The 25,117-nt window shown below is 42.9% G+C and overlaps 1 protein-coding gene across 5 annotated transcripts in view; it reads left to right on the top strand.

Moving 5' to 3' along the window:
• VMP1 (vacuole membrane protein 1) overlaps window positions 1-25,117 on the top strand; it is a 229,023-nt gene that overhangs the window by 22,656 nt on the left and 181,250 nt on the right. For 2 of the 5 annotated variants that reach the window (XM_068268759.1, XM_068268760.1), the window contains 2 exons: window positions 10,267-10,381; window positions 21,356-21,457. In XM_068268759.1, the coding sequence (XP_068124860.1) occupies window positions 21,382-21,457 (76 nt within the window). In that variant the 5' untranslated portion in view covers window positions 10,267-10,381; window positions 21,356-21,381. Of the gene's footprint in view, window positions 1-10,266; window positions 10,382-16,192; window positions 16,234-20,747; window positions 20,767-21,212; window positions 21,266-21,355; window positions 21,458-25,117 lie in introns of those variants that run through there. The other 3 variants (XM_068268758.1, XM_068268762.1, XM_068268761.1) reach the window with 3 other exon arrangements.

The following is a 25,117-nucleotide window of genomic DNA, read 5'->3' as shown; positions in this document are numbered from 1 at the left end:
TATGGAATTACTCACATTGTGGCGCATTTGTGATTTGTGACATGCTGCATGCAGCATTTTCCCAGCTATTGCGGTGCATTTCTCATTCACACCTAGTGCGCTTTTGTCCGCGATTGATACGCATTGCTGAAAAGCGGACAGAAATGCACTAGTGTGAATGAGTAGTTTGCAGTTCCAAGTGTGAACGGGGCCTTATGTAATGTCAGAGGTTAGGAGCCAGCTGTAATCTCTGAGATTTGTCCAGCCTTGCCTGGAAGAGACCCCTCTGAAGAAACAGTTCATGAAAAGTAGATGTTTACAGTCCATTATATATACACCATATATTACAGTTTTAATGCTGTTGTAACTTGAACATATTGCATTTGTGGTGCAGTTGTGTTGTGTTTTAAAAGATACGCCCAGGCATTTAAAAAAATTAAATTCCACTTACCTGGGGCTTCCACCAGCCCCTGGCAGCCGCCCTGTGCCCTCGCCACAGCTTCTGTGGCCTACATCGTAAGGATTGTACTGCGCAGGCGCCGAACAGGCCTGATGACGTCAGGCATACCACGTGACCCGCGCCGCGGAGCGCACAAGAAGCTGACCCGGCGAGGTCAGCTTCTGGAGTGGAGGACAGCGGGAGCCACCGGAGCTGTTGCGAGGGCACAGGACGGCTGCCAGGGGCTGGAGGAAGCCCCAGGTAAGTGGAATTTTATTTTTTAAGATGCCTGGATGTATCCTTTAAGTATTTATGCTGAATATGCAGTTTTGGGGAAAACTTCAATGCAACTGCATTTCAAATACATCTAGACCATTCATGTACATTAGCCCATTTATTTGCCTCCTTTAATGATTGCTGCTGCAGGTCTTCTATTGACAAGACACAGACACTGGGGGGACTCAAAACACCAGAGCTGCAGCCGCTAGCACTATAGACCGTAGCAGTGTTAGAGTCTTGCTCAAGGTCTCCTACTAAATAGGTGCTGCCTTAGGCCTGGAACCCACTACAAAATGCTATCGCTAATCACAATCGCTAGCGTTTTTTAATGAGCATTTTGTAAGCGATTTCATGGGCGTCTTCTGGGGATTTTGGTAGCGATTTTAAAAAGTGTAAGCATTTTGCCAGCGATTGTTTAGCGATTAGCAGTTTTAATTCTGATCGGTCCTTTCAATTACTTTAAATTTTTTTTATAGTGTGCAGTAATTTAAAAACGATAGCAAAATTGCTCTGTGCAGGTGTTGACGAGCAATTATGCCAGCGTTTTAAATACTTTACATTGCAGAAACGCGAAACGCTAAAAATGATGCATGTTTTGCATTTGCAATTTTGGTAATCGCAATCGCTCTAGTGGAATTTGGCCCACCCATTAACATTAGCTGAGCGTTTAAGGAAATCAATAGCGTTTTGAATCACTCCCTAAACGCTCACAAAATCGCTCTAGTGGGTTTGGGCCCTGACTGAACAGGAAGAGCCAAGATTCAAACCCAAGTCGCCTGTGTCAGAGGCAGAGCCCTTAACTATTACTCTATCCAGCCACTATATTCTACGTTTGATGGTGGGACCACACTTGCAATGCAAAATTGCATGTACCACTTTTCAATAGCAAGGCACGTGTTAATTAAAATTACCCACCGTATAAAAGTGTAAAACTGGTGCAATTCCCATGGACTGCCAGCAGGTGACAGTTTATGGTGGCTGACATTCGTGTTCAAACGTGCACTTCATGCACAAAATTGTCTGTGGAAAATCTTGGCCGTTTTCCGTGGACACAAGTGTGGTCCTTCCCTTAGCTGGAAAAATATTCAATTACCTGCAAGGAGAGATGAGAGCCAAATAGGGTTGCTGCAGTATACCGGTATGAAGGTAAACCGCGGTTTGATTGTGCATGGTAATCATACCGTGCACAATCCCATTTTACAGGTTTTAGCGGGCGGAACATCAGCTGGGAGAGAGGGCAGAAATTCACCTTCATTCGGCGACACACGGCTACAATCTACTTCCTCCCAGGCATCGTTGCGTTGGTAACCGTTCCCCCTGTGCTGTCATCCCAGGGGGCGCTGTTATTAACATGACAATGCCTGGGAAGAACGAGATAGAAGCCGCGTGTGGCTGACTGAAGGCAGGTGGGTTGTTTCTGCACGCTCTCCCCCGCCGCACACTGGAGGCACCTATACTGGGGGCCACTATGCTAGCTATCTAACTGGGAGACACCTATACCTATACTGGGGGCCACTATACTAGCTATCTAACTTGGAGGCAACTATACCGGGGGCCGCTATACTAGCTATCTAACTGGGAGGCACCTTAACCTATACTGCGGGCAACTATATACTAGCTATCTATACTGGGAGGCACCTATACTGGGGGCAACTATACTAGCTATCTGTACTGGGAGGCACCTTTACCTATACTGGGGGCAACTATACTGGCTACCTATACTTGAGGAACCTAGCGTATACTGGGGGCAGCTCTACTGGAGGTAACTATACTGGAGGCACCTACCTGGCTAGCCTATGCTGGGGGCAACTACAGGATCTTCTCAAAAAATTAGCATATTGTGATAAAGTTCATTATTTTCTGTAATGTACTGACAAACATTAGACTTTCATATATTTTAGATTCAAATACACACAACTGAAGTAGTTCAAGCCTTTTATTGTTTTAATATTGATGATTTTGGCATACAGCTCATGAAAACCCAAAATTCCTATCTCAAAAAATTAGCATATTTCATCCGACCAATAAAAGAAAAGTGTTTTTAAAACAAAAAAAGTCAACCTTCAAATAATTATGTTCAGTTATGCACTCAATACTTGGTCGGGAATCCTTTTGCAGAAATGACTGCTTCAATGCAGCGTGGCATGGAGGCAATCAGCCTGTGGCACTGCTCAGGTGTTATGGAGGCCCAGGATGCTTCGATAGCGGCCTTAAGCTCATCCAGTGTTGGGTCTTGCGTCTCTCAACTTTCTCTTCACAATATTCCACAGATTCTCTATGGGGTTCAGGTCAGGAAAGTTGGCAGGCCAATTGAGCACAGTAATACCATGGTCGGTAAACCATTTACCAGTGGTTTTGGTACTGCGAGCAGGTGCCAGGTCGTGCTAAAAAATGAAATCTTCATCTCCATAAAGCTTTTCAGCAGATGGAAGCATGAAGTGCTCCAAAATCTCCTGATAGCTAGCTGCATTGACCCTGCCCTTGATAAAACACAGTGGACCAACACCAGCAACTGACATGGCACCCCAGACCATCACTGACTGTGGGTACTTGACACTGGACTTCAGGTATTTTGGCATTTCCCTCTCCCCAGTCTTCCTCCAGACTCTGGCACCTTGATTTCCGAATCACATGTAAAAGTTGCTTTCATCTGGAAAAAGTACGTTGGACCACTGAGCAACAGTCCAGTGCTGCTTCTCTGTAGCCCAGGTCAGGCGCTTCTGCCGCTGTTTGTGGTTCAAAAGTGGGTTCATGCTTCCATCTGCTGAAAAGCTTTATGGAGATGAAGATTTCATTTTTCAGCACGACCTGGCACCTGCTCACAGTGCCAAAACCACTGGTAAATGGTTTACTGACCATGGTATTACTGTGCTCAATTGGCCTGCCAACTCTCCTGACCTGAACCCAATAGAGAATTTGTGGGATATTGTGAAGAGAAAGTTGAGAGACGCAAGACCCAACACTCTGGATGAGCTTAAGGCCGCTATCGAAGCATCCTGGGCCTCCATAACGCCTGAGCAGTGCCACAGGCTGATTGCCTCCATGCCACGCCGCATTGAAGCAGTCATTTCTGCAAAAGGATTCCTGACCAAGTATTGAGTGCATAACGGAACATAATTATTTGAAGGTTGACTTTTTTTGTTTTAAAAACACTTTTCTTTTATTGGTCGGATGAAATATGCTAATTTTTTGAGATAGGAATTTTGGGTTTTCATGAGCTGTATGCCAAAATCATCAATATTAAAACAATAAAAGGCTTGAACTACTTCAGTTGTGTGTATTTGAATCTAAAATATATGAAAGTCTAATGTTTGTCAGTACATTACAGAAAATAATAAACTTTATCACAATATGCTAATTTTTTGAGAAGATCCTGTATATTGACTACTTATACTGGAGGCACCTACCTGGCTAACCTTTCCTTTTTTTATTATTTAATTAGCCCACCCTCCCCCTGCCAACCACTCTGCGCGATCGGCTTTCATTGGCTTCAGCCTATGACAGCGCATCGCTTCCTTGCCGCCCAGGGAGACAGCCGTGTCAGGACGGTCCTCGGGCTGCCGCCGCGAGCATGCCCGTCAGTGTGACGCGGACGTCTAGCAGTTAAAGCTATTACGTTCCAGGTCAAAGATTCACTTCCTGATTGTCTGCAGAAAGAAAAACTCAAATCGCAAAACGAAAGCGCTTATAAAAATCACAAATTGATCAGAAAAAGCACTCACATAAGCGCTCAGCGCTTGCGATTTATAATGTGAACAAAGCCTAACTGACACACCGCACCGTGTCACTGAAGTTAGCTTTATTAGCATCTCATGCACCAGTTTATCAAACTTGTCCTCTCAGGTTTTATAAAAATCCTAGTATTGCTGGCTTCAATTCTGTTCTAGTTAATTGTGTAATCATAAGCCTGTACAAAGTACATGTTTTCTGAACACAATTTCTAGGTCAGGGGTTAGTAATTAATGCCTTATATCACCTAGTCATTGATTACAGTAGATGAAGAAATGTGGCCCTGAAATAACCTTATTAATGTCTTGTTAGCCCAAGTAAATGTGCAGAATTCAGTCAATGATTCCTTTTTTTATTCTACTATGCAGGCAGGAGTGCAACAGAACAGTGGTCTACTCTATTTGTAGTATTCTGCACTGCATTCAAAAGTCTAACTTATGCCTGCATGGATAATGGTGCAATCCAGCAGCAGTCATCACTCATTAAACAAAAAGCAGTCTGTCTGGTGGTAGTGTTTGATACTACCAGCTTGTCTACTCATTGCTGATTTTAACAGAAGTCTTCTTGATCGAACTACTGGCTTAGTTAGCTGCCAATGCTATGCACTTTTGATTAAACCCCCCACCACCACTCCTTTTCTTCCTTTGCTGGACTGAGATTTTCTGTGACATTACCGATGGAAATCTCCCCTTGTGATTATGTCGTGCAAAAATCTAAAATGTTGTTTTATTTGTAAAATGTACTGTGCCATATCATGGCTGTACAACATTATGCAGCCTTTGATCCCTTGCTGCTCTAGGGTGAGTATGAACCGGAGTAAGCTCTACCGCCATAATGCAATAGAAACTTGCTATTTTTTGTCTGTTTCATTCTTTGTGTGATCTGGCTGCATAGCGTAATGAAAGGTATGGACATGTCATTTTACATAGCACTACTTGTATACACCATGGCAAAAATGAGATCAAGTTAATTAAACTTTAGTTCAGGTTTGCTTTACATGTATCTTTGAACATATTTTTGTACTTCAGATCACAGCTGTGATTTGAACTTTTACCAGTTGCTCAATTTTGCAATAATCGTTTCCTAGGAAGAACCACAGTCCCTTGTGCAAGTTGCAGAGGCACAGATGAGCTTTGTAAATATGATTTGGTGTTCTGTGTAACTGATGATCATGAGTGATAACTTTTTCCATGTTGCAGTCCTCTAGCTCTAGACTTTGCAAGCAGTACCTGGGTGCTGGATGGCAGGATAGAGTACTACTTCTTCTGTAATGTTTGTGTGTACCATAATAGCTAACTATTATGTGTTGCAGTTTGCTGTACATACTTTAACCACATCTCTACCTCTGGGTTCCCCCCTAAAAAAAAAAACCCCAAGCAATTTTCTACAATTCACATGCCTCCCATTCATTAGCCAATAACTTTATCAGTACTTATCACATATAAATGATCTATACCTTGTTTTTTTGCCACCAGTTAGACTTTCTTTGAGTGCAAGAGAGAGGGAGAAAAGGCGCCCTGGTTGGATAAAAGCATCTAAATACAGCTTAAAAGCGAAAAAGAAACAAGGTATCTTACCTCCGTGACGAAATCTTTGTAATTTTACAAAATATTTTTTATTTAGCACAGGCGATAAGATACCTCGTTTCTTTTTCGCTTTTAAGCTGTTTTTCGATGCTTTTATCCAGGGCTGTGGAGTCGGAGTCGTGGAGTCGGGCAATTTTGGGTGCCTGGAGTCGGGAAAAAATGCTCCGACTCCTATGAATTTGTTACTGTAATTAAAATAGAAAATATGATAAAATGTTCTATTTCTCAGATAATAGTCATTAAAAATAATGTATATATACAGTAATAGCTGTGCTTAGTCCACAAAAATGAAATAAACCAATCAAAATTAGTTACTTGTGCTGCTTCAATAAAGCGGTCCCCGTATTTTTAAGGTCAGATATACATCTGATTGTGACTGTATATATGATGTGTACACAGGAATCTCTTATATATACTAAATAACATCTATGCTGTAAGAATAAAGCCTGATGTGTAGCTGTGTAACTAATAGAGATGGTCAATGAGATGGAAATAATTCTGCACTGATGCTGATTTATGCAAATGTATGCACTCCCTTTGCTGATGAAATCAAATAATTTGATATGTTGTTAAAATTTGGTTTGGTGACTACAAATTAAAGGGTACCTGAGACGGATGAAAAGTAAAGTTTTATACATACCCGGGGCTTCCTCCAGCCCCCTTCAGGCTAATCAGTCCCTCGCTGTCCTCCACCACCCGGATCTTCTGCTATGAGTCCTGGTAATTCAGCCAGTCTGCGCCGTCTGGCCGCATGCAGCTCCCACAGCCAGGAACATTCTGCACCAGCGCAATAGTGCTGCACAGGTGTAGTATGCTCCTGGCGGCGGAGTGTGTGCATGCGCACTACGCCCGACTGGCTCAAGTACCTGGACTCATAGCAGAAGATCCAGGTGGTAGAGGAGGACAACGAGGGACTGATTATCCTGAAGGCGGCTGGAGGGAGCCCCAGGTATGTATAAAACTTTAATTTCATCTGTCTCAGGTTTACTTTGTTACACAGTAGTACTATACTCTACATATGCACTCCCCACAGAGCTGCAGGGAATCCACTGAGAATGCTGTGCACATTGAACACAGAGGTGTTGTCTGTCACCCATAAACCTTGTTCAGATTGTGCATGAAGAATGTGTAATAGAGGAAGAATCTATTCATTCTCCTGCAGAGTACCTGCACATCATTCTTACATGTACCCACACTTACATTGCCTAGGGCCTGATAGATGTTCTTTGTTCCGGTTTGTACCTTTTACAAGTACTCTTACCAAGGACTAGTTTTAGTCTAAAGGGAATAAATATAGTAGTCTACATATCCTTCTCACTTCAGTTGTCTTGTAAAATTCCTAAGTGTTGGCAGTTAAGAGACGAATTTCATGTTACATACTTTTAATCAACAAAATTGTAATATGCAAATTAGAGGAGTCGGAGTCGAGGAGTCGGAGTCGGTGGAATCCTAAACTGAGGAGTCGGAGTCGGTGGATTTTTGGACCGACTCCACAGCCCTGCTTTTATCCAACCAGGGCGCCTCTTCTCCGTATTGTGCTTAGCATACCCCCACACATCCTGTTTGAGGGGTAGTGACTGAACATGCAGGGTTTCCACCACGGTGGACATCTGTCGCCTTCTTTCTTCAAGAGAGCGACCACATCTGGGTCCTGGCTAGGACCACCCCGAGTCGGGTTAATGGTCTCCACCTGCTTTCTGTGGTCGGTTCCCCCTTGCAACCCTCCTTTGTGAGTAGCATTTTTCTTATCTACTTGAACTTTTGACATATTGCACTACTGGGCTCCTGTTTTTGTCTCCTGTGCCTTTTCCCTACAGGGTGCCAAGACAGCCCTACTACACTTTCTTTGGGTGGTGCTTTTTGCTAAGAATTATTTTATTGTGTATGCATTTTAAAGGGAATAAGGAGAAAAAAAAATGAAAAAAATCAGTTTTCAGCTCCTACAGTTTGAAAATAAAGTGTTACTGTAGATCAAGCCCACACATTTTATTTGCCCATGTGTCCAGTTTATTTCAACATTTAAATTATCTTCCTAGTACAATGTATTGCGACTATATTATTTGTGAATAAAGGTGTATTTTTTTCAATTTTTTCGTATTGTACATTATCAGCAATTACAAGCCGTATTTGCCAAAATAACAGCGATATACCCTCATGGCATACATATTTCAAAAGCTAAGCCCATTTATTATCCCCCCCCACCACATAGATAGCCAGGTGGGCCCTTTTATTCTCTCTTCATAGATAGTCAGGTGTGCCCCTTGTAAAAATCCCAGATGTGCCCCTTTATTAGCCAAATTTGCCCCTTTGTTCCCCCACTCCCATTGATAGCCAGGTGTTCCCCTTTGTTCTCCCCCTCCAATGGATAGTCAGATGTAACCTCTATTCACCCACCCCCAATGGAAAGCCAGGTGTGCCCCTTTATCCCCCCAATATAGCCAGATGTTCCCCTTATTAGCCCCTCCACAGTATAAAATGCTAGATGTGACCCTTTGACCCCCTCCCCCATAGATACCTGCTGTATTCTCCCCCTCCCCATAGATTGCCAGGCGTGCCCCTTTGTCCCCCCTCCTCATAGGTTGACAAGTGTGCCACTTGTCCCTCTAAATCCTGCCCCTGCTTAGCATGTAAACAGCTCACCTCACCTAGTTCCAGCGCGATCAGCCTACCCTCCGTGCATTACCGCTGCCTGCCTCACTATGCCGAATGGATCGGCTCCCGGCTTGATGACAGCTTGCATGAGGATTAAAATATCTGCAGGGCATTGTGGAACTGGACTTTAAAGAGGCACTATGGCAAATTGTAAAATTTAAAATATGTGCAAACACATACAAGGGAAATAAATGTACAAGGAAACTAAGGTTAACTGATGACAGCGTGCAAATTTTAAATCAGCTAATGGTTCATCCCAGCACAAAAAAACATATCCTAGGTAAGAAAAATACCACACAAAATGCTTGTGTGGCATTTTTAAAAGGATGTGCAAAAACACTAAAACTGAACCAGTATAATCACATAATTGTTAAAGCTGCACTATGGCGAAAAACTGTAAAATTTAAAATATTTGCAAACATATACATACAAATAAAAAGTACGTTTTTTTCCAGAGTAAAATGAGCCATAAATTACGTTTCTCCTATGTTGCTGTCACTTACAGTAAGTAGTAGAAATCTGACAGAACCGACAAGTTCTGGACTAGTCCATCTCTTCATGGAGGATTGTCAGCAAGGCTTCTATTCTTTATAAAGATATTCCCTAAAAAGGATGTAAACAGTGATGCTGGCCAGCTTCCCTGCTCGCTACACTGTTTTTTGGCAGTTGGACAGAGCAACTGCCATTCACTAAGTGCTTTTGAAAATAAACAAAACCCTGAGAATCCCCCATGAGGAGACGGGCTAGTCCAAAATTCGTTGGTCCTGTCCGATTTCTACTACCTACTGTAAGTGACAGCAGCATAGGAGAAAAGTAATTTATGGCTCATTTTACTCTGGAAAAAACGTACTTCTTATTTATATGTATAGGTTTGCAAATATTTTAAATTTTACAGTTTTTCGCCATAGTGCCCCTTTAACAATTATTTGATTATACTGGTTCAGTTTTAGTGTTTTTGCACATCCTTTTACAAATGCCACACAAGCATTTTGTGTGGTATTTTTCTTACCTAGGATATGGTTTTTGTGCTGGGATGAGCCATTGGCTGATTTAAAATTTGCACATTGTCATCAGTTAACCTTAGTTTCCTTGTACATTTATTTCCCTAAGATTTCAGTGTTTATACATTGCTGAAATTTACAATTATCTGTCATTTTTGCACTTCTACCTAAAGTAATTTCTCCAAGTTTTATTTTACATGAGAGAATATGTAATAATCTGGTGGAGGAAACGATGCATATCAACTTTACGTCTAGTAAGCATCCCCACCCACCATCTAGGTCTGTCAGATTAAGAACTGATGATATAAAACTCTTATGCTAGGCACACACATGGCAATTTTCTGACAGATTTACGGTCTGTCAGAAAATTGCATTGTGTGTACCTAGCATTACACTGTTGAATAAACCATGTTAAGTTGCATTGTCTTGCATTGTTGTAGAAGATTTTTTCCAAATGAACCAACAAATTCCTGTTCTGGAGTGTTTCTCTGTTTTCATAAATGAGCTGCTATGGGACGAAAAAGTCTGTCTGTATTTTGATATTATCTTAGTTTGACGCGTTACAAATAACTGCCTTTTATTTTTATTATTTTTTCTCAAGGACTCAAAACATCTTAAACTAGGACTGTGTTTGGGTTAATGTCTCTTACGTGAAGCAACCAAGATCATTTTATTGCAACTGGAAGACACTTGTGAAAACCTTATACTGGAATCGTGTAAGTTAAATGATGCTTTTTATTTTGTACTCATAGAGCATGGAAACACAACATCCTTAAAGCAAATCTGAAGACAGAAATATGGAAGCCACCATCTTCCATCTCCATCTTCCATATAAAAATTTACTTTCCTCGTCATTGTAACGGTGCTTTAGGTGCTGTCTTCTAAGTCACTGACTGTGAACTACTTAGACACTGCTGGAGCTTAAAGATTAGAATAATAACAAAGCAACTGTGTTTTTGTTTTTTTAAGAAGGAAATGAGAATGGCTGCCTATATTTTGCTTTCATTTAGGTTTCCTTCAATTTTGCATACATGCCAAGGAATGTGGTCAATTTAAAGTACACCAGAACCGGATGGGGGGGATGTTGATTTTTCCTTACTTGGAACTTCTTCCAGCCCTCCATAGTCTTTGAGGTACTTCTGTCTCCTCTAGGTTCCCTCTGTTGCTCTGCTGTGTCCCCAATTAAAGTCGATCTCCTTGATCACGCTCCCATGGCAGCAATCTTGCCTTTATGAACTGCGCATGTGCAGAACGCTACCGGCTATGGCATGCAGCCGGGACTGCACGTGTGCCGTAGTGCACCACTCAGCCGGGTCATGGACTTTAATTGAGGTCACAAAGGGAACCCAGAGGGCACAGAAGGACCTCAAAGACTACAGAGGGCTAGAATAAGCCCGCAGCCAAGTAAAAATCAACTTTTTTTTTTTTCCCCCTCTTTTTCATGGGTGCGAACAATTATCTTTCTACACTCAAAACACATACTCAAACAGTCTGAAGCACTGACAGCAATAAAAATAACTGTGAGTTGTGAAAATGGAGGATGAGAAACAGTGGTACAATTTGTCAGTCCTTGAAGTAAGGGACTTGATTTATATATGATTGTGTTCTCCCTTGTTTAAAGGTTAAAGCGGAATATAACCCTGCATTTCAACTTTGCTCTAAAACATTAACAGCATATTATATGCAAGCAGCATTTTTTTTTTACTAGACCAGCATTGGAAGGGTTACACACAGAGCTTTAAAGTTCAGTGGAGAGCACTGCTCCCGCAGCCGAAGTTTAGATAGATACATTTAAGTAAACAGAATGTAACAAGTGAGGAATGTTACACACTCTTTGGCTGTCCTCCAGCTCCTGCACAGTCAGAGTGAATGAGTCACATTCCACACTTGTTACATTCTGTTTACTTAAATGTACCTATCTAAACTTCGGCTGCAGGGAGCAGTTCTCTCCACAGAACTTTAAAGCTCTGTGTGTATCCCTTCCAATGCTGGTCTAGTAAAAAAAAAAATGCTGGTTGCATATAATATGCTGTAAATAATGTTTTACAGCAAAGTTGAAATGCGGGGTTATATTCCGCTTTAAGAGCTAAATTTGCCTTTATCTTTAAAATCTGGTGTGGCATGAAGGGTTTGCTTGCGTCTTATCTGGTGTAGGTGGACGAAAGAACTGTGAAGGCATGAACTACACACTGTAAGTACAAAAGATACTGCAGTCTTTGTGGAAACTGATGCTTACTTTTGACAACTCGCTTTTATTACTGTCAGCGCTCCAGATTGTTGGGAGCATTTGTTGTGTGTGCAGAGAGCTAATGATTGTTCACTCATACCATTTCCTGTATGTCTGGATGGGGGGGGTGCTTGTTTTAAAGTGTGCCGCAGGTAGATGAAGCCTGGAGCTGGATCTGCGCATGGAATTTATGACTGTGCTCTATGATGTGGAATAAGATCCACTTATTGAACTGTTGAAAGGGTCTTTTTGTACCACTAGCAGTTCACCAAGTGTCACAGTAAAATGAAAGTCCATGCTACCTTGAAGCAAAGACTATGCACTGGCATTGCTGATCTCTGTTCAGCATGCATGGTATAAATGGGAACCGCCAGATAGCTGTTTTATGATGACAGAGCTGCAGTGTTTTTATTTATAACATGAGCATCGCATAATTTGCTGGCTTGAAGCTTATATTTACACTAGATGACAGATGGATAATATGGCCTGCTTTACATCAGGGCTCATATGTTTTGTTTGTTTTATCAAAAGTTTTATTACATGCAGTAGAAGAAAATGTAACGTACAATTGATTAAGGCAAAATAACAATCGATCATACAGGTGAAGTAGTTATTCACATAAGGGGAGCAAATATGAGCAAGAAATATTAGCTAAGTGATGGTTATGCAAAAATATGTATGTTTTTTCTTAAAAATGCATTTACAAATAACGGTTATAGCACTGTATACTCCTGTATTGAAACCTATTGAGGAGTTTAGTTTATTATATATTCACACGTTTTTATTATGAACTCAGTTGGTGTAGCTAAGGCAAGCTGATTACCGTATTTTTCGGTCCTTAAGCCGCTCCTGACCATAAGACGCACCTACGTTTAGCGTTATATGATTACTCTTATTACTATGTGGTACTAGTTCCAACTTTTTGCTTGATCAATCACCTAGGTTTAGAGGACAAAAACCAGGGTAAAAAAAAAAATATACTAAACCTGGTGCATCCATGGTGCAGGGACATCTTATGGATCTTCTCCCCTCAATTCTCCCCCCCCCCCCAATGATGCTTCCCTGGTATCCAACTTGTGCCTCCTTTGTACTTCTCGTGTCATTCTCTATTCCTCCTTTGCCCACTTTATGACCTCCTTTGTCGCCCTGTGTCTCCTCTCTCCCCCTGATGACTGTCTCTGTCACCTGTGTCCTTCTTTGCCCCTTGTCCTCCTATGTCACCGTGTCCTTCTCTGTCCCTCTGTGTCATTGTCTCCTGTGTATCCTTTGTCCCCTCTGTCCCTCTTTGTCATTCTCTGTCTCCTGTGTCCCCTCTGTCCTCCTTTGCCTGTGTCTCTGGTGCCCTCCTGGGTCTTATCTGCCCCCTATGTCCCCTGTCTGGTGTCCCATGTGTGCCATCTGCCCCCCGTGACCTCTCTGTGCTATCTGCCTCCTGTGTCCCCTGTGCACCATCTTTCCTCGTGTCCCATCTGCTCCTGTCCCCTACTGTGTCCCCTTTGTGCCATCTGCCCCCTGTACCCAATTGTGTCCCATGTGCCCTGTTGTGTGTGTCCCCTCTGTGCCATCTGCACCCTGTTCCCTCTGTCCGATGTCCTATGTGACCTCTGCCCCCATCTCCTACTGTGTCCCCAGTGTCCTCCTTTGACTCACTGCCTGGCCCACCTGTGCCCTTCTGGTAAGTTTTATATACTTGGCATGATATAGGATGTCCTCAGTGTAGACACCCGGGACCACCATGCAGCCATCCCTCCTCACTGCTGCTCCAGCTGATCTGGAGTCTCGTCAGGCCAGATGTGCTAGAAAGGAAAGTACAGTACCAATTCCCGGTAGACAGCATGCACAGAAGACAAGTGACATACAGTACAGACCAAAAGTTTGGACACACCTTCTCATTCAAAGAGTTTTTTTCTTTATTTCCATGTCTATGAACGTTGTAGATTCACACTGAAGGCATCTAAACTATGAATTAACATGTGTGGAAGTATAGTACATAACCAAAAAGTGTGAAAGAACTGAAAATCTGTCATATTCTAGGTTCTTCAAAGTAGCCACCTTTTTGCTTTGATTACTGCTTTGCACACTCTCGGCATTCTCTTGATGAGCTTCAAGAGGTAGTCACCTGAAATTGTTTTCACTTCACAGGTGTGCCCTGTCAGGTTTAATAAGTGTGATTTCTTGCCTTATAAATGGGGTTGAGACCATCAGTTGCATTGTGGAGAAGTCAGGTGGATACACAGCTGATAGTCCTACTGAATAGTCTGTTAGAATTTGTATTATGGCAAGAAAAAAGCAGCTAAGTAAATGAAAACGAGTGGCCATCATTACTTTAAGATTGGCCGCATGGTGCCTGGAGGCTGGGACACAGAACAGAATCAGCTGGAGCCACAGCGAGGGAACTGGATGGCTGCATGGAGGTCATGGAGGCATTGTTGATCAGGTCACCCCTAAATATTGTCTGTAACCAAAACTAATGTCCAGCGCAGTGTAATATGTTGGCGCTTTATAAATAAGTAATGCCGAGTACCGGTAAATAACATACCAGAAGGGCATAGGGGGCCGGGCGGTAAGACAAAGGAAGAGACTTACTATGGAGTGCGAAGGCTCTGGATCCTGTTGACCACTCACGGACCACTCGTTCTAGTGCTGTCACCCCCTGTTACAGCTATACAACCAGCTTGTTGGATATGCCTTCGTGAGCCTTCTGAAGCACTTGTGCTCCCCAGTTCTCTCAAATGGTCAGCTACGTACTGCGCAAGCGCACACTCGTGCATGCGCAGTACAGAGCTGCCACTCATGTCTGAGGGCTCGCGAAGGTTTGTTTTCCATAGTAGTAATCAGTCCAGCTTGAAAAAGGCCTCTAGTACACACAATGAGATTTTCTGGCAGATTTCCTGTCAGATAGATTATTTCCAACATTTCTGTTCGATTTTCCATAGAAGTGAACTGAAAATTGATTGGAAATCAGATGGGATATAGAAATAATCAGTCTGACAGGAAATCTGCCAGAAAATCCCATTGTGTGTACCTAGCATTATGGATTGTCAACAGGGTTGTCTCCTTCAGGGCTGATGCTGGGTACACATTATGAGATTTTATGGTCGATTTACTGTCAGATCGATTATTTCCAACATCTCCGATTTGCTTTCCAATCGATTTCCGTTAACTGTAATAGGAAATCGATCGGAAAATCATGCTCGGAAATCGGTCGGAAAGCAAATCGGACATGGTGGAAATAATCGATCTGACAGTAAATCGACCATAAAATCTCATAATGTGTACCCAGTGGTTATTTCAGATTGTCCTTCGCTACGATCCAATATATGTGAGATGTAAAAGAGTACACTGTGACCTATACAGATACTGGATTGTTATTATAAATGTTTTAAAGAGGAACTGCCGGAAAAATCTTAAAATTTAAAACACATACAAATAAGAAGTAAAATGAGCCATAAACTACTTTTCTCCTATGTTGCTGTCTCTTAAAGTAAGTAGTAGAAATCTGACATTACCGACAGATTTGGACTAGCCCATCTTCTCATAGGGGGGTTCTCATGGTTTTCTTTATTTTTAAAAGCACTTAGTGAATGGCAGTTGCTCCGTCCAACTGCCAAAATAGTGTGCTGCGAGCGGGGAGGCTGGCCAGCATCTTTGTATTAATAATTTTCAGGGAATGTCTTTATAAAGAATAAAGGCCATGCTTATAATCCCCCATGAAGAGATGGACTAGCCCAAAACCTGTCGGTAATGTCAGATTTCTACTACCTACTGCAAGTGACAGCAACATAGGAGAAAAGTAATTTATGGCTAATTTTACTCTTAAGAAAAGTACTTCTTTTTTGTATGTGTTTTTTTTAAATTTTAAGATTTTCATAACAGTTCTTCTTTAGTAAGCCGAATCAGTCTGAAATTCCTAATTCTCTCCACACCTATGGTGTAAGATCTGCTGATCTGTTTTGGTGTTAAGAGGGTTCTGTGTAGAATTTTATACTGGGAGAACTTTGGGGATGCATACATGGATGGATAAGTTACAGCTTGGAAGAAGTAAAACCATTCTTCCTCTGTTTTACATGTGAGAAAATATAACCTTCTTTGTACAGCAGGTTATGCAAATTTTTAGCAATTTGAAAATTGCAGCCCTCTTTTAACTTACGGTAAAAGTGGTACAAGTATGGATTTCTTCCATGTATGTGTGGTTACATTACAGCAAATATTTCGTGTCTGTGATATATACATGCACACGCCACTACCTTTCAGGTACTTTCTTTGAAGTGTGTACCTGAGACTCATTCATCTCAGTCTCAGAGAAGAGTTTCTCCAGCATGGGTGCAAGTTCTACAAGAGGTACTTATTCTGTGAAAGTTAATTCAGAACAGTAATTCAACTTATTTGGTGGCAGTTCAATTTGTGTAAGTGAGCTTACTTCTAGGAGATGCATGTCACACATTGTACCTGAGGTGAACTGTGGCATGTTGAGATAGACATATGTTTGTACAGTGCCAAGCATACAAATAACTAGGCTGTGTTCCTTTTCTTCTGTTAAACATTCAGGCATGCTAGTGACAGTTTCTCTTCAGAACCACCATTGCTTATTGTGTAATGTCAATCGTGGTGTCAATGGCAAACGCAATTTGAGCCCAATTAGATATGTTTGTCTAATCGAGCAAAAAAAAAAATTATGTAGTGTATGGCCAGCTTAACTCTTACTGATAAGGAGTTACAGCAATAAACCTTTCCTGGAAGAGAACAGCTTCTGAGTGCAGGGGATCGATAAAAAAAAAATACATAAAGGTCAATAGTTCATATATTTTAGCTCTTGGACATGGAAAGACTGTGTCATTTTGCAGAGACTATTAAACATTAAATCTACTTTTTAAGTTTTTGAACAGGAAATATAACTGAGGGATAGCTTTAAAAAAAAAAAAAAACTTAATAGGAATAGGAGGTTAGATACAAGATTCGTTATCTCATCAGTTTATGTTCACCTCTGGTTCACTTTAAAGGATAAGGAAGTCTGTGAATGTGCTAAGTTGCCCCATGTTTCAGTCTGATTATTGATGTAATTATAATACATATTCCTTTCCACGTCCATGTTAGAGCACACTGTGAGTTTACCACTGAGTGACCGCTTCACCTTACCTCTCCATGTAAGCTTTTCGCAGTGTGCTTTTCTTGAGGAAACATTGCTGACGTGCGATCAGTTTTCTGCATAATAGATCTGGTCAGTGCGGTCTGTTAACTTCCTCTTTCCATCTTATGTTCAGTTCAGTGATGGGACCTACCGGTATATGAGAAACAAATTGTATAATAGTAAAGCATTGTATTTCTGAAGAAAATGAAACGGTTCTAATGTTAAAGCAAGGTATGCTGTCGGACAGCAGCTCTCCAACATTCCAAGGATTGTGCTTAGGCATGCCATCTTTTCTCACACCACTCAGCAATGAAGGTATAGGAAATATCCAGGCATTGTGGGTCCCTGGTGCCACAAGTCACAAGCCGTACTTATTTGTCTGTGTCTGATCTTTTGCTTATGCCTAATTGTGCATGTTAAGATAATTCAACAATCACATACAATATGCATGTGCATGTTCTCCTTTGGGAAGTATTGGTTATATATTAGCCATATGTATGTTTTTGAATATGTATTTTCCACACTTAATATTTTTCAGAAAGGATTGCTTGCCTCTGGAGTTGGATTTCAGTATAATGCTCCTGGGGCAATGTTGTGTGAAGTTATTGCATTACAGGACACATGGGGTGGGTTAATGCTGTTGTCACAGGCACACAGGGTATATTCTGTGCCATCTCTGCTGGACCCAGGCTAATTCTGTATTCTGTGACTGGAACAAAGTGGTAATTGTTGTTTAGCATAGGAAAACTAGTGTGCTGCTCACTAAACATTTACAGGTAAACTATCCTAGTTATGTAATGTTTTGTTACTATTAAGTATATACCATATATGCTTTATACAAAACGAAAAGATAGTTTTCCTATTCAATATATCATTTTATAAAATAAATCTAAAGGTTCTCCTACACTTATCCATTCTCTGTTCAATTTCCTGCAGATCAATCTGCGGGGAATAGATTTCTCTAAAATGTTGAATCAATCCACTTTTGATTTATTTGAATCAAAAATATAGATCTGACAGGATGGAAGATTTAGGTCGATTGGTGGGGTGGGGTAGGCTGGGGGTGGCAAATTGATAGCCGATAGTGTTGAACTGCATCGAACAGTGCAATGCTGCAGTTCAATTGAATTTCAATACATTCCCTACTGGAATCTATCCCAAATTGGTGTGCAGTTTTTAGTAGGAATTGGGTGGCAATCTATAAGTGCATGGCCAGCTTAAAGTGTACCTGAGGCAACATGTGACATGATTAGATAAACATATGTGTGTATAGTACAAAACCTATTAATAACCAGGCGGTTTTACTTGCTTTATTTTGCTGTATGAAAGAGTTCATTTTTAGACATGGAGGTGTCAGCTTCTGTCATGTTGGTAGCTTGTCAGCAATATAGTAAACATCACTGATAAGCTAATTACAGTCATAAACATTTTTCTGTCAGAATATAACTTCTCAGCTCAGGGCAGATGGATAAGAAGGTCAACTGTTCATGTATTTTAAGTCTTAAGCCCCATACACACGCTCAACAGCGGTCTTTTATGCAGCACAATTTTCAAACAATTTTTGTTGTGAAACAAGTTGAAACAAGGGTGTGGTTTTCTGTATTTAATCTCATTGTTTTAACTTGGATTCATGCTATGACTAAGGACCAGTGTGTGTCCGAAACATGTTAGTGAACTTTTATGCCGTGTGACCTGTATTCAATAAAGCTTTTGATACTTCTTCTTTTTTTTTTTTGGACCATTGAGCGGAACTTCACCTTATTAGAGAATTTACGGTTTAGGGAATGAGTTACCTGTTTCCAGCTCTGTTACTAATATCAAGGTTGAGCGGGGCATCACATTGAACTCTTTCACTGCTGATATTGTGGTGAAGCCCCTCCCACAGAAGACTGAGAGGACCATTTTCCTGGCAGTTTCCTGACTGTGAACCTCATTGCATTGTGGGAAATAGCTGTTTACAGCTGTTTCCAACTACCAAAAAAGCAAGCAGCAGGTACTTCCAGTGACATCACTTGCCAGCAGTAAAAATTTCACCATGTGATAAATATCAGAATGTAAATCAGAGAGAAGAAAGATTTTGCAATGGGCAAACACTGACTAAATCATTTATACATAATTTTAAAAACGAAGCACTTTTTTTATTACATAATTTTCACTGGAGTTCCTCTTTAAGTGAGATTGTTCAGCTGGGGGAAGGCATCAACAGAGGGAGAGCTTGCAGGAGAATAGGGTTAGGTATAGTGATAGTGCAATAGCAGTTAAATTTACTATCGGAGTTAAGTGTTTGCCCTTTATGCATCAGACAGTAACATCCTATAGAAGTAAGTGGGAGTCAGACTGTTCTGGAGAAAGCAACTGGTGATATTTAGCAGGCAAAACTTGTTTTAACCATTTAACGGCATCCTATCGTATTAAAACATCATGCTTACCGCTATTAACGGCAACATGACGTTTTAATACGTCGCGCATTCCCGCCGCTGCTACCGCCCTGTGTGCGCGCCGCTACCGCCGCTGTTTCCGTCGGGATCCCGTGCTGGGTGATTGGGGAAGAAGACCGAACGGTCCTCTACCCAATCGCAGTGCCTGGAGTGAATGGACGTGACCGCGAACAGCGGCTACGTCCATTCACAAAAACAGGAAATGTGACAATTAAAGTGTAGTAAAAAAAAAAAAAAAAAAGTGAACACTTCCTATAACGTGTTCACTAGCGCCATCTTGTGGCCAAAAAGTATACTACACCTACAAAATACATACATTTTCAAGTATATACACATCATTAATAAAATTACACTTCCAACCCTCCCCCCCCCCCCCCCCCCCCCAAAAAAAAACACTTGTACAAAAAAGAAAATCAGTTTAAAATAAAAAAAATAGTTGCCTTAGGGACTCAGCTTTTTTATTCTATATTTTATGGGGGGAAATTAATTTTAATTTATTACATAGGGTATGTCCAGAAAAAAAAAACAGAACAGAAAAATAACACTTATATTTCAAAATAATATACTGTCGCCATACATTGTGATAGGGACATAAGTTAAACGGTTTAATAATCGGGACAACTGGGCAAATAAAATGTGTTTGTTTTATCCACAGGAAAATGTTTAATTTTAAAACTATAATGGCTGAAAACTGAGAAATGATTTTTTTTCTGTTTTTCTCATTAAAATGCATTTAGAATAAAAAAAATTCTTAGCAAAATGTACTATCCACAGAAAGCCTAATTGGTGGCAGAAAAAATGAGGTATAGATCATTTTATTGTGATAAGTAGTAATAAAGTTATTAGGGAATAAAAGGGAGGAGCACTGACAACTGAAAATTGCCCTGGTCCGTTAGGATAAAAACCCTTGGGGGTGAACTGGTTAAGATGCCCAATGTATGGGTTAGAAAAACTGGCCACAGTCGTTAAGTTATTCTTGAAGTTTATGGTTAACAAGCACATTTTTATTTCTTGGTAAAGCTTTAAAGGTGCCATCAAATTATGTATCCAGCAGTAGTATTTCAAAACTACACTTCTGTATTATGCTAGCATCAGCTTCCCACCTTCTTTTGCATTACTGTTGGTCCATCTGCAAAAGTCATAGGTTTGGAGTAACCAATAGGAAAGCACACAGGCTGTCAGAGAGTTCATTTCATTGAGCTGGTTTCCGGTCTGCTGTGTCAGCCCCCTGCTCTTGTGCCTCACAGTCTGAGAGCAGCTGCTGTAAAGCATACTGGAGATGTCCTGACAAACGCAAGTGGGCATGTGGTAAACACTGCACGTAAAAAAGACTAAACTGCACAATTCATAGAGTTCCTATACTACTTTAGAGTACACTTGTGTTCTTGTGCATCTTTGCTTTTCTCTAGGTTAGCTTGCTAAGCTCGATGATTCCTGTGCAGTAAAGCACAGGATAGAATAGTTTTTCTGTTTGCATGACATTCTACGTTTATAACAGCTAGTTTTGTATTTCACTTCACTGGAAAGCATTGAGTGTTTGGTGTACTGCAGGGATTTACACACCCTTCCTGTAAAGAGTATTAAGTGTCTGATATTTCAAGTTACTCTCCATGCATCCCGGAATAAATCCCACTCACTGTGTTCCAACATTTGCTGTGTTGAAATTAGGTTATTGCACAATGTTTTTCATAACTGATTGCTCTCCCGTCTGCTTGGCTGGAGTGCAGCCAGCAAGAACGCACATATAAAGAACTTATTTATGGTGCTTAATGCTGCAATATATAGAGAAGATATGGATGCTTTTTATGTAAATCTGTGTTTTCTTAGGCTGTGTTTAGCACAATCGGACCTAGTGCTTGACAAGCTTTTATGACAGTGTTCTCTTTTTCCTTCTAAGATTCTGAAGTTCAGCTGACATATGAAATGGCAGAGAATGGCACTGACTGTGAGCAAAGGCGTGTTGGAGTCTCTAAGGAACAACACAATGGGAGCTTTACAGGTATTTCCTTACAAATGTTAAAATTTATTATAGATTAGCATATTGTGTGGCATTCAGCAGCTCTGGCTTCCACAGGTTGCTTGAATGAAACACCTCTTGAAGGAAAATGAAACCTTTGTTAATGGAAAACCAGTGAAGCTTAGAAAAATGTTTGTGTGAAGTAAATCAAACAAAAGACCTGCTACTCTTGTCACAGTGCTGCAATGGCCTGCTGGAACTAGTGAGCTGCACTGTGTAGGAGGAAACGTTCTGTGCTGACAGCCCAGATCAGTCCAGCACATCTCACTGCAAGGGCAGAATAATAGCCATGCTAGACCTGATGTCAGATCAGCAGATGATCATTTTAATTAGATGTTGTCTGTAACTATAGTAATCACAGGGATTTTCTGCAGCATTGCAGGCCTGCCTTTTGAAATAAGATGCATGTGTCAAAAGATCTGTGATAGTAAAGCTTTGATTTCTTTTATTTTTAATAACTAACTCTCACATCCTACTTTTTCTATTTCCTATTTTTTTGTATGATATTTTATAGTTCTCAGGCATTTATTTGCAAGCAGCAATTATTTGCATTCATTTACATCAACTCAGAATTATTAACATTTCATTGACCATTCCTAATCCTCACTTTCCAGAGGCATTTAGAAGTGGGTAAGTCTGAGTAATGCCCAGAGGCAGGGGCATCTCTAGGCATAGGCAGTACAGGCCATTGCCTGGAGTGCCATTGGTCCTGGGGGGGTGCCTTGTTGCTGGATTAAGCCCTGCCCCCAAATTAAGCCCCACCCCCCAGACTAAGCCTCACCCCGTGTGTGTCCTGTTACTTGCTTCTGCTGCATCTACTTAGCGTAAGTTGCAGGCAGCTGCCACCTCTGTGCCTTGTGCATCCTTCTTTCCCCCTTTGTGCCTCCTTCTGTCTCCATGTGCCTCCTTCAGTCCCATGTCTGTCTGACCCCGTTTGACCTTCTGTCTCCCTTTGTGCCTCCTTCTGTCTCCATGTGCCTCCTTCAGCCCCCCTTGACACCTCTTCTTCCTCCTGTGCCCCTTTGTGCCTCCTTCTGTCCCCCTGTGCCTCCTTATGTCTCCTTTGCCTTTATTTGCCCCCTTGTACTACCTCTGCCCCTCCTTCAATCCCACTCTGCCTCCTTGTTTCCCCCTGTGCCTCCTTCTGTCTCTCTTTGTACCTCTTCAATACCCATGTGCCACATCTGTCCCCCTGTGCCTTCCTCTGTCCCCCCTGTGCCGCCTCCTGTGCCCCTTTGTGCCTTCTTCTGTCTCCCTGTAACTCTTTCTGTCCCCCTCTACTGTCTTCTGTCCCCCCTTTTTGCCTCCTTCTGTCCCCCTTTTGTGCATACTTCTGCCCCCCTTTGTGCCTCCTACTGTCTCCCAGTGCTTCCTTCTGCCCCCCTTTTGTTCTTTTTTCTGTCCCCTTTGTGCCGCCTTCTGTCCCCTTTGTGCCGCCTTCTGTCCCTTTTGTGCCGCCTTCTGTCCCCTTTGTGCCGCCTTCTGTCCCCTTTGTGCCGCCTTCTGTCCCCTTTGTGCCGCCTTCTGTCCCCTTTGTGCCGCCTTCTGTCCCCTTTGTGCCGCCTTCTGTCCCCTTTGTGCCGCCTTCTGTCCCCTTTGTGCCACCTTCTGTCCCCTTTGTGCCGCCTTCTGTCCCCTTTGTGCCTCCTTCAGGCTCCCTTTGTGCCTCCTTCAGGCTCCCTGTGCGCCTCCTTCAGGCTCCCTGTGCTCCTCCTTCAGGCTCCCTGTGCTCCTCCTTCAGGCTCCCTGTGCTCCTCCTTCAGGCTCCCTGTGCGCCTCCTTCAGGCTCCCTGTGCGCCTCCTTCAGGCTCCCTGTGCGCCTCCTTCAGGCTCCCTGTGCGCCTCCTTCAGGCTCCCTGTGCGCCTCCTTCAGGCTCCCTGTGCGCCTCCTTCAGGCTCCCTGTGCGCCTCCTTCAGGCTCCCTGTGCGCCTCCTTCAGGCTCCCTGTGCGCCTCCTTCAGGCTCCCTGTGCGCCTCCTTCAGGCTCCCTGTGCGCCTCCTTCAGGCTCCCTGTGCGCCTCCTTCAGGCTCCCTGTGCGCCTCCTTCAGGCTCCCTGTGCGCCTCCTTCAGGCTCCCTGTGCGCCTCCTTCAGGCTCCCTGTGCGCCTCCTTCAGGCTCCCTGTGCGCCTCCTTCAGGCTCCCTGTGCGCCTCCTTCAGGCTCCCTGTGCGCCTCCTTCAGGCTCCCTGTGCGCCTCCTTCAGGCTCCCTGTGCGCCTCCTTTTGTCCCCTTTTGTGCCCTTTTGTGCCTCAATCTGTCCCCATTGTGCTGCCTCCTGCCCCACTTTGTGCCTCCTTCTGCCCCACTTGGTACCTCCTTCTATCCCCCTGTGTGCCCCCTCCTTTAGTCCCTTTGTGCCTCCTTCTGTCCTCTTTTGTGCCTCCTTTTGGCCATCATGCCTTCTTCTGTCCCCCTGTACCTCCCGCTGCCCCTCTGTGTACCTCCTTCAATCCTCCTGTGCCTCCTTCAGCCCTCCTTTGTGTCTCATTCTTTCCCACATTGTGCCTCCTTTTGTCCACCATTGTGCCTCCTTTTGTCCACCATTGTGCCTCCTTTTGTCCACCATTGTGCCTCCTTTTGTCCACCATTGTGCCTCCTTTTGTCCACCATTGTGCCTCATTCTGTCCCCCTGTGTGCCTCCTTCTGTCCTCCTTTTCGACTTCTTCTGACCTTCATACCTCATTCTGTGCCTCCCTATGTCCCGCTGTATGCCTTCTTCAGTCCCCCTGTGCCTCCTTCTGCCCCCCTTTGTGCCTCATTCTGTCCCCTATTGTGCCTCGTTTAGTCCCCCTGTGACTCCTTTTGTCCTCCTTTGTGACTCCTTGTGTTCCCCTTTGTGCCTCCTTCTGACTCTTGCAGAGGCGCCTGGTCCACCAGGCCGACCAGGTGGTCACTAGTGCTGTGCAGGTGAGGCATGGGGGGTGGGACTGCGTCTACCCCCCTGCCCGATGGTGTGTCCCCAGGTGGTGAACTGGCTTGAGGCGTCTATTAGACGCCGCACGAGTTCACTGGCCGCAGCCCGTAAGCTCACTTCTGCAGCCTGTGGAGTTTGTGGGTTCTGGCAAGCAGAGCAGGGCTACAGGAAAATGGCGTCCGAAGCCCTGCACTGGAAACTATTTGTCTCCATTGCAGGGCTTCGGGTGCAATTTTCACATAGCCCTGCTCTATCAGCGCGGGAGTTTTGCAGCCGCAGTTACTGCACGAAGATCATTGGGGGAGCTGCTGGGCACAGGAAGGAGCAGAGTCTTCTGCAGGTGAGTAAATGTTTTTTTTTTCTTAAAGGTGCAGGCAGGTATTAGGGATATTAGGGTGGAACCTGTAGTGGTAGTAGTGGAGTACTCCCCTATATTTTATCAGTGGTGACGTGCCTTGGCTTGTCCAGCAACACTCCGGATCCACAAAATAAAGGAGAAGAAGCCGGCACCATCAAATGTATCTAATGCTCTTTATCTCTTAAATATGCATACAGCATTGGACGTTTCGAAGCATTGCGCCTCTTTTTCAAGCTTTGCTGTGCATTACCAGCTTGAAAAAGAGGAGCAAGGCTTCGAATAAAGAGCATTAGATACATTTGATGGTGCCGGCTTCTTCTCCTTTACTTTGTGGATATTAGGGGGAACTAATGGGAAGGGGGAGGGGGGG

This window comes from Hyperolius riggenbachi, chromosome 2 (genome assembly GCF_040937935.1).
Source record: "Hyperolius riggenbachi isolate aHypRig1 chromosome 2, aHypRig1.pri, whole genome shotgun sequence".
Taxonomy (NCBI): Eukaryota; Metazoa; Chordata; class Amphibia; order Anura; family Hyperoliidae; genus Hyperolius; species Hyperolius riggenbachi.
Note: the sequence above shows the minus strand (reverse complement) of the source record. Positions and strands in the feature narration are given on the sequence as shown.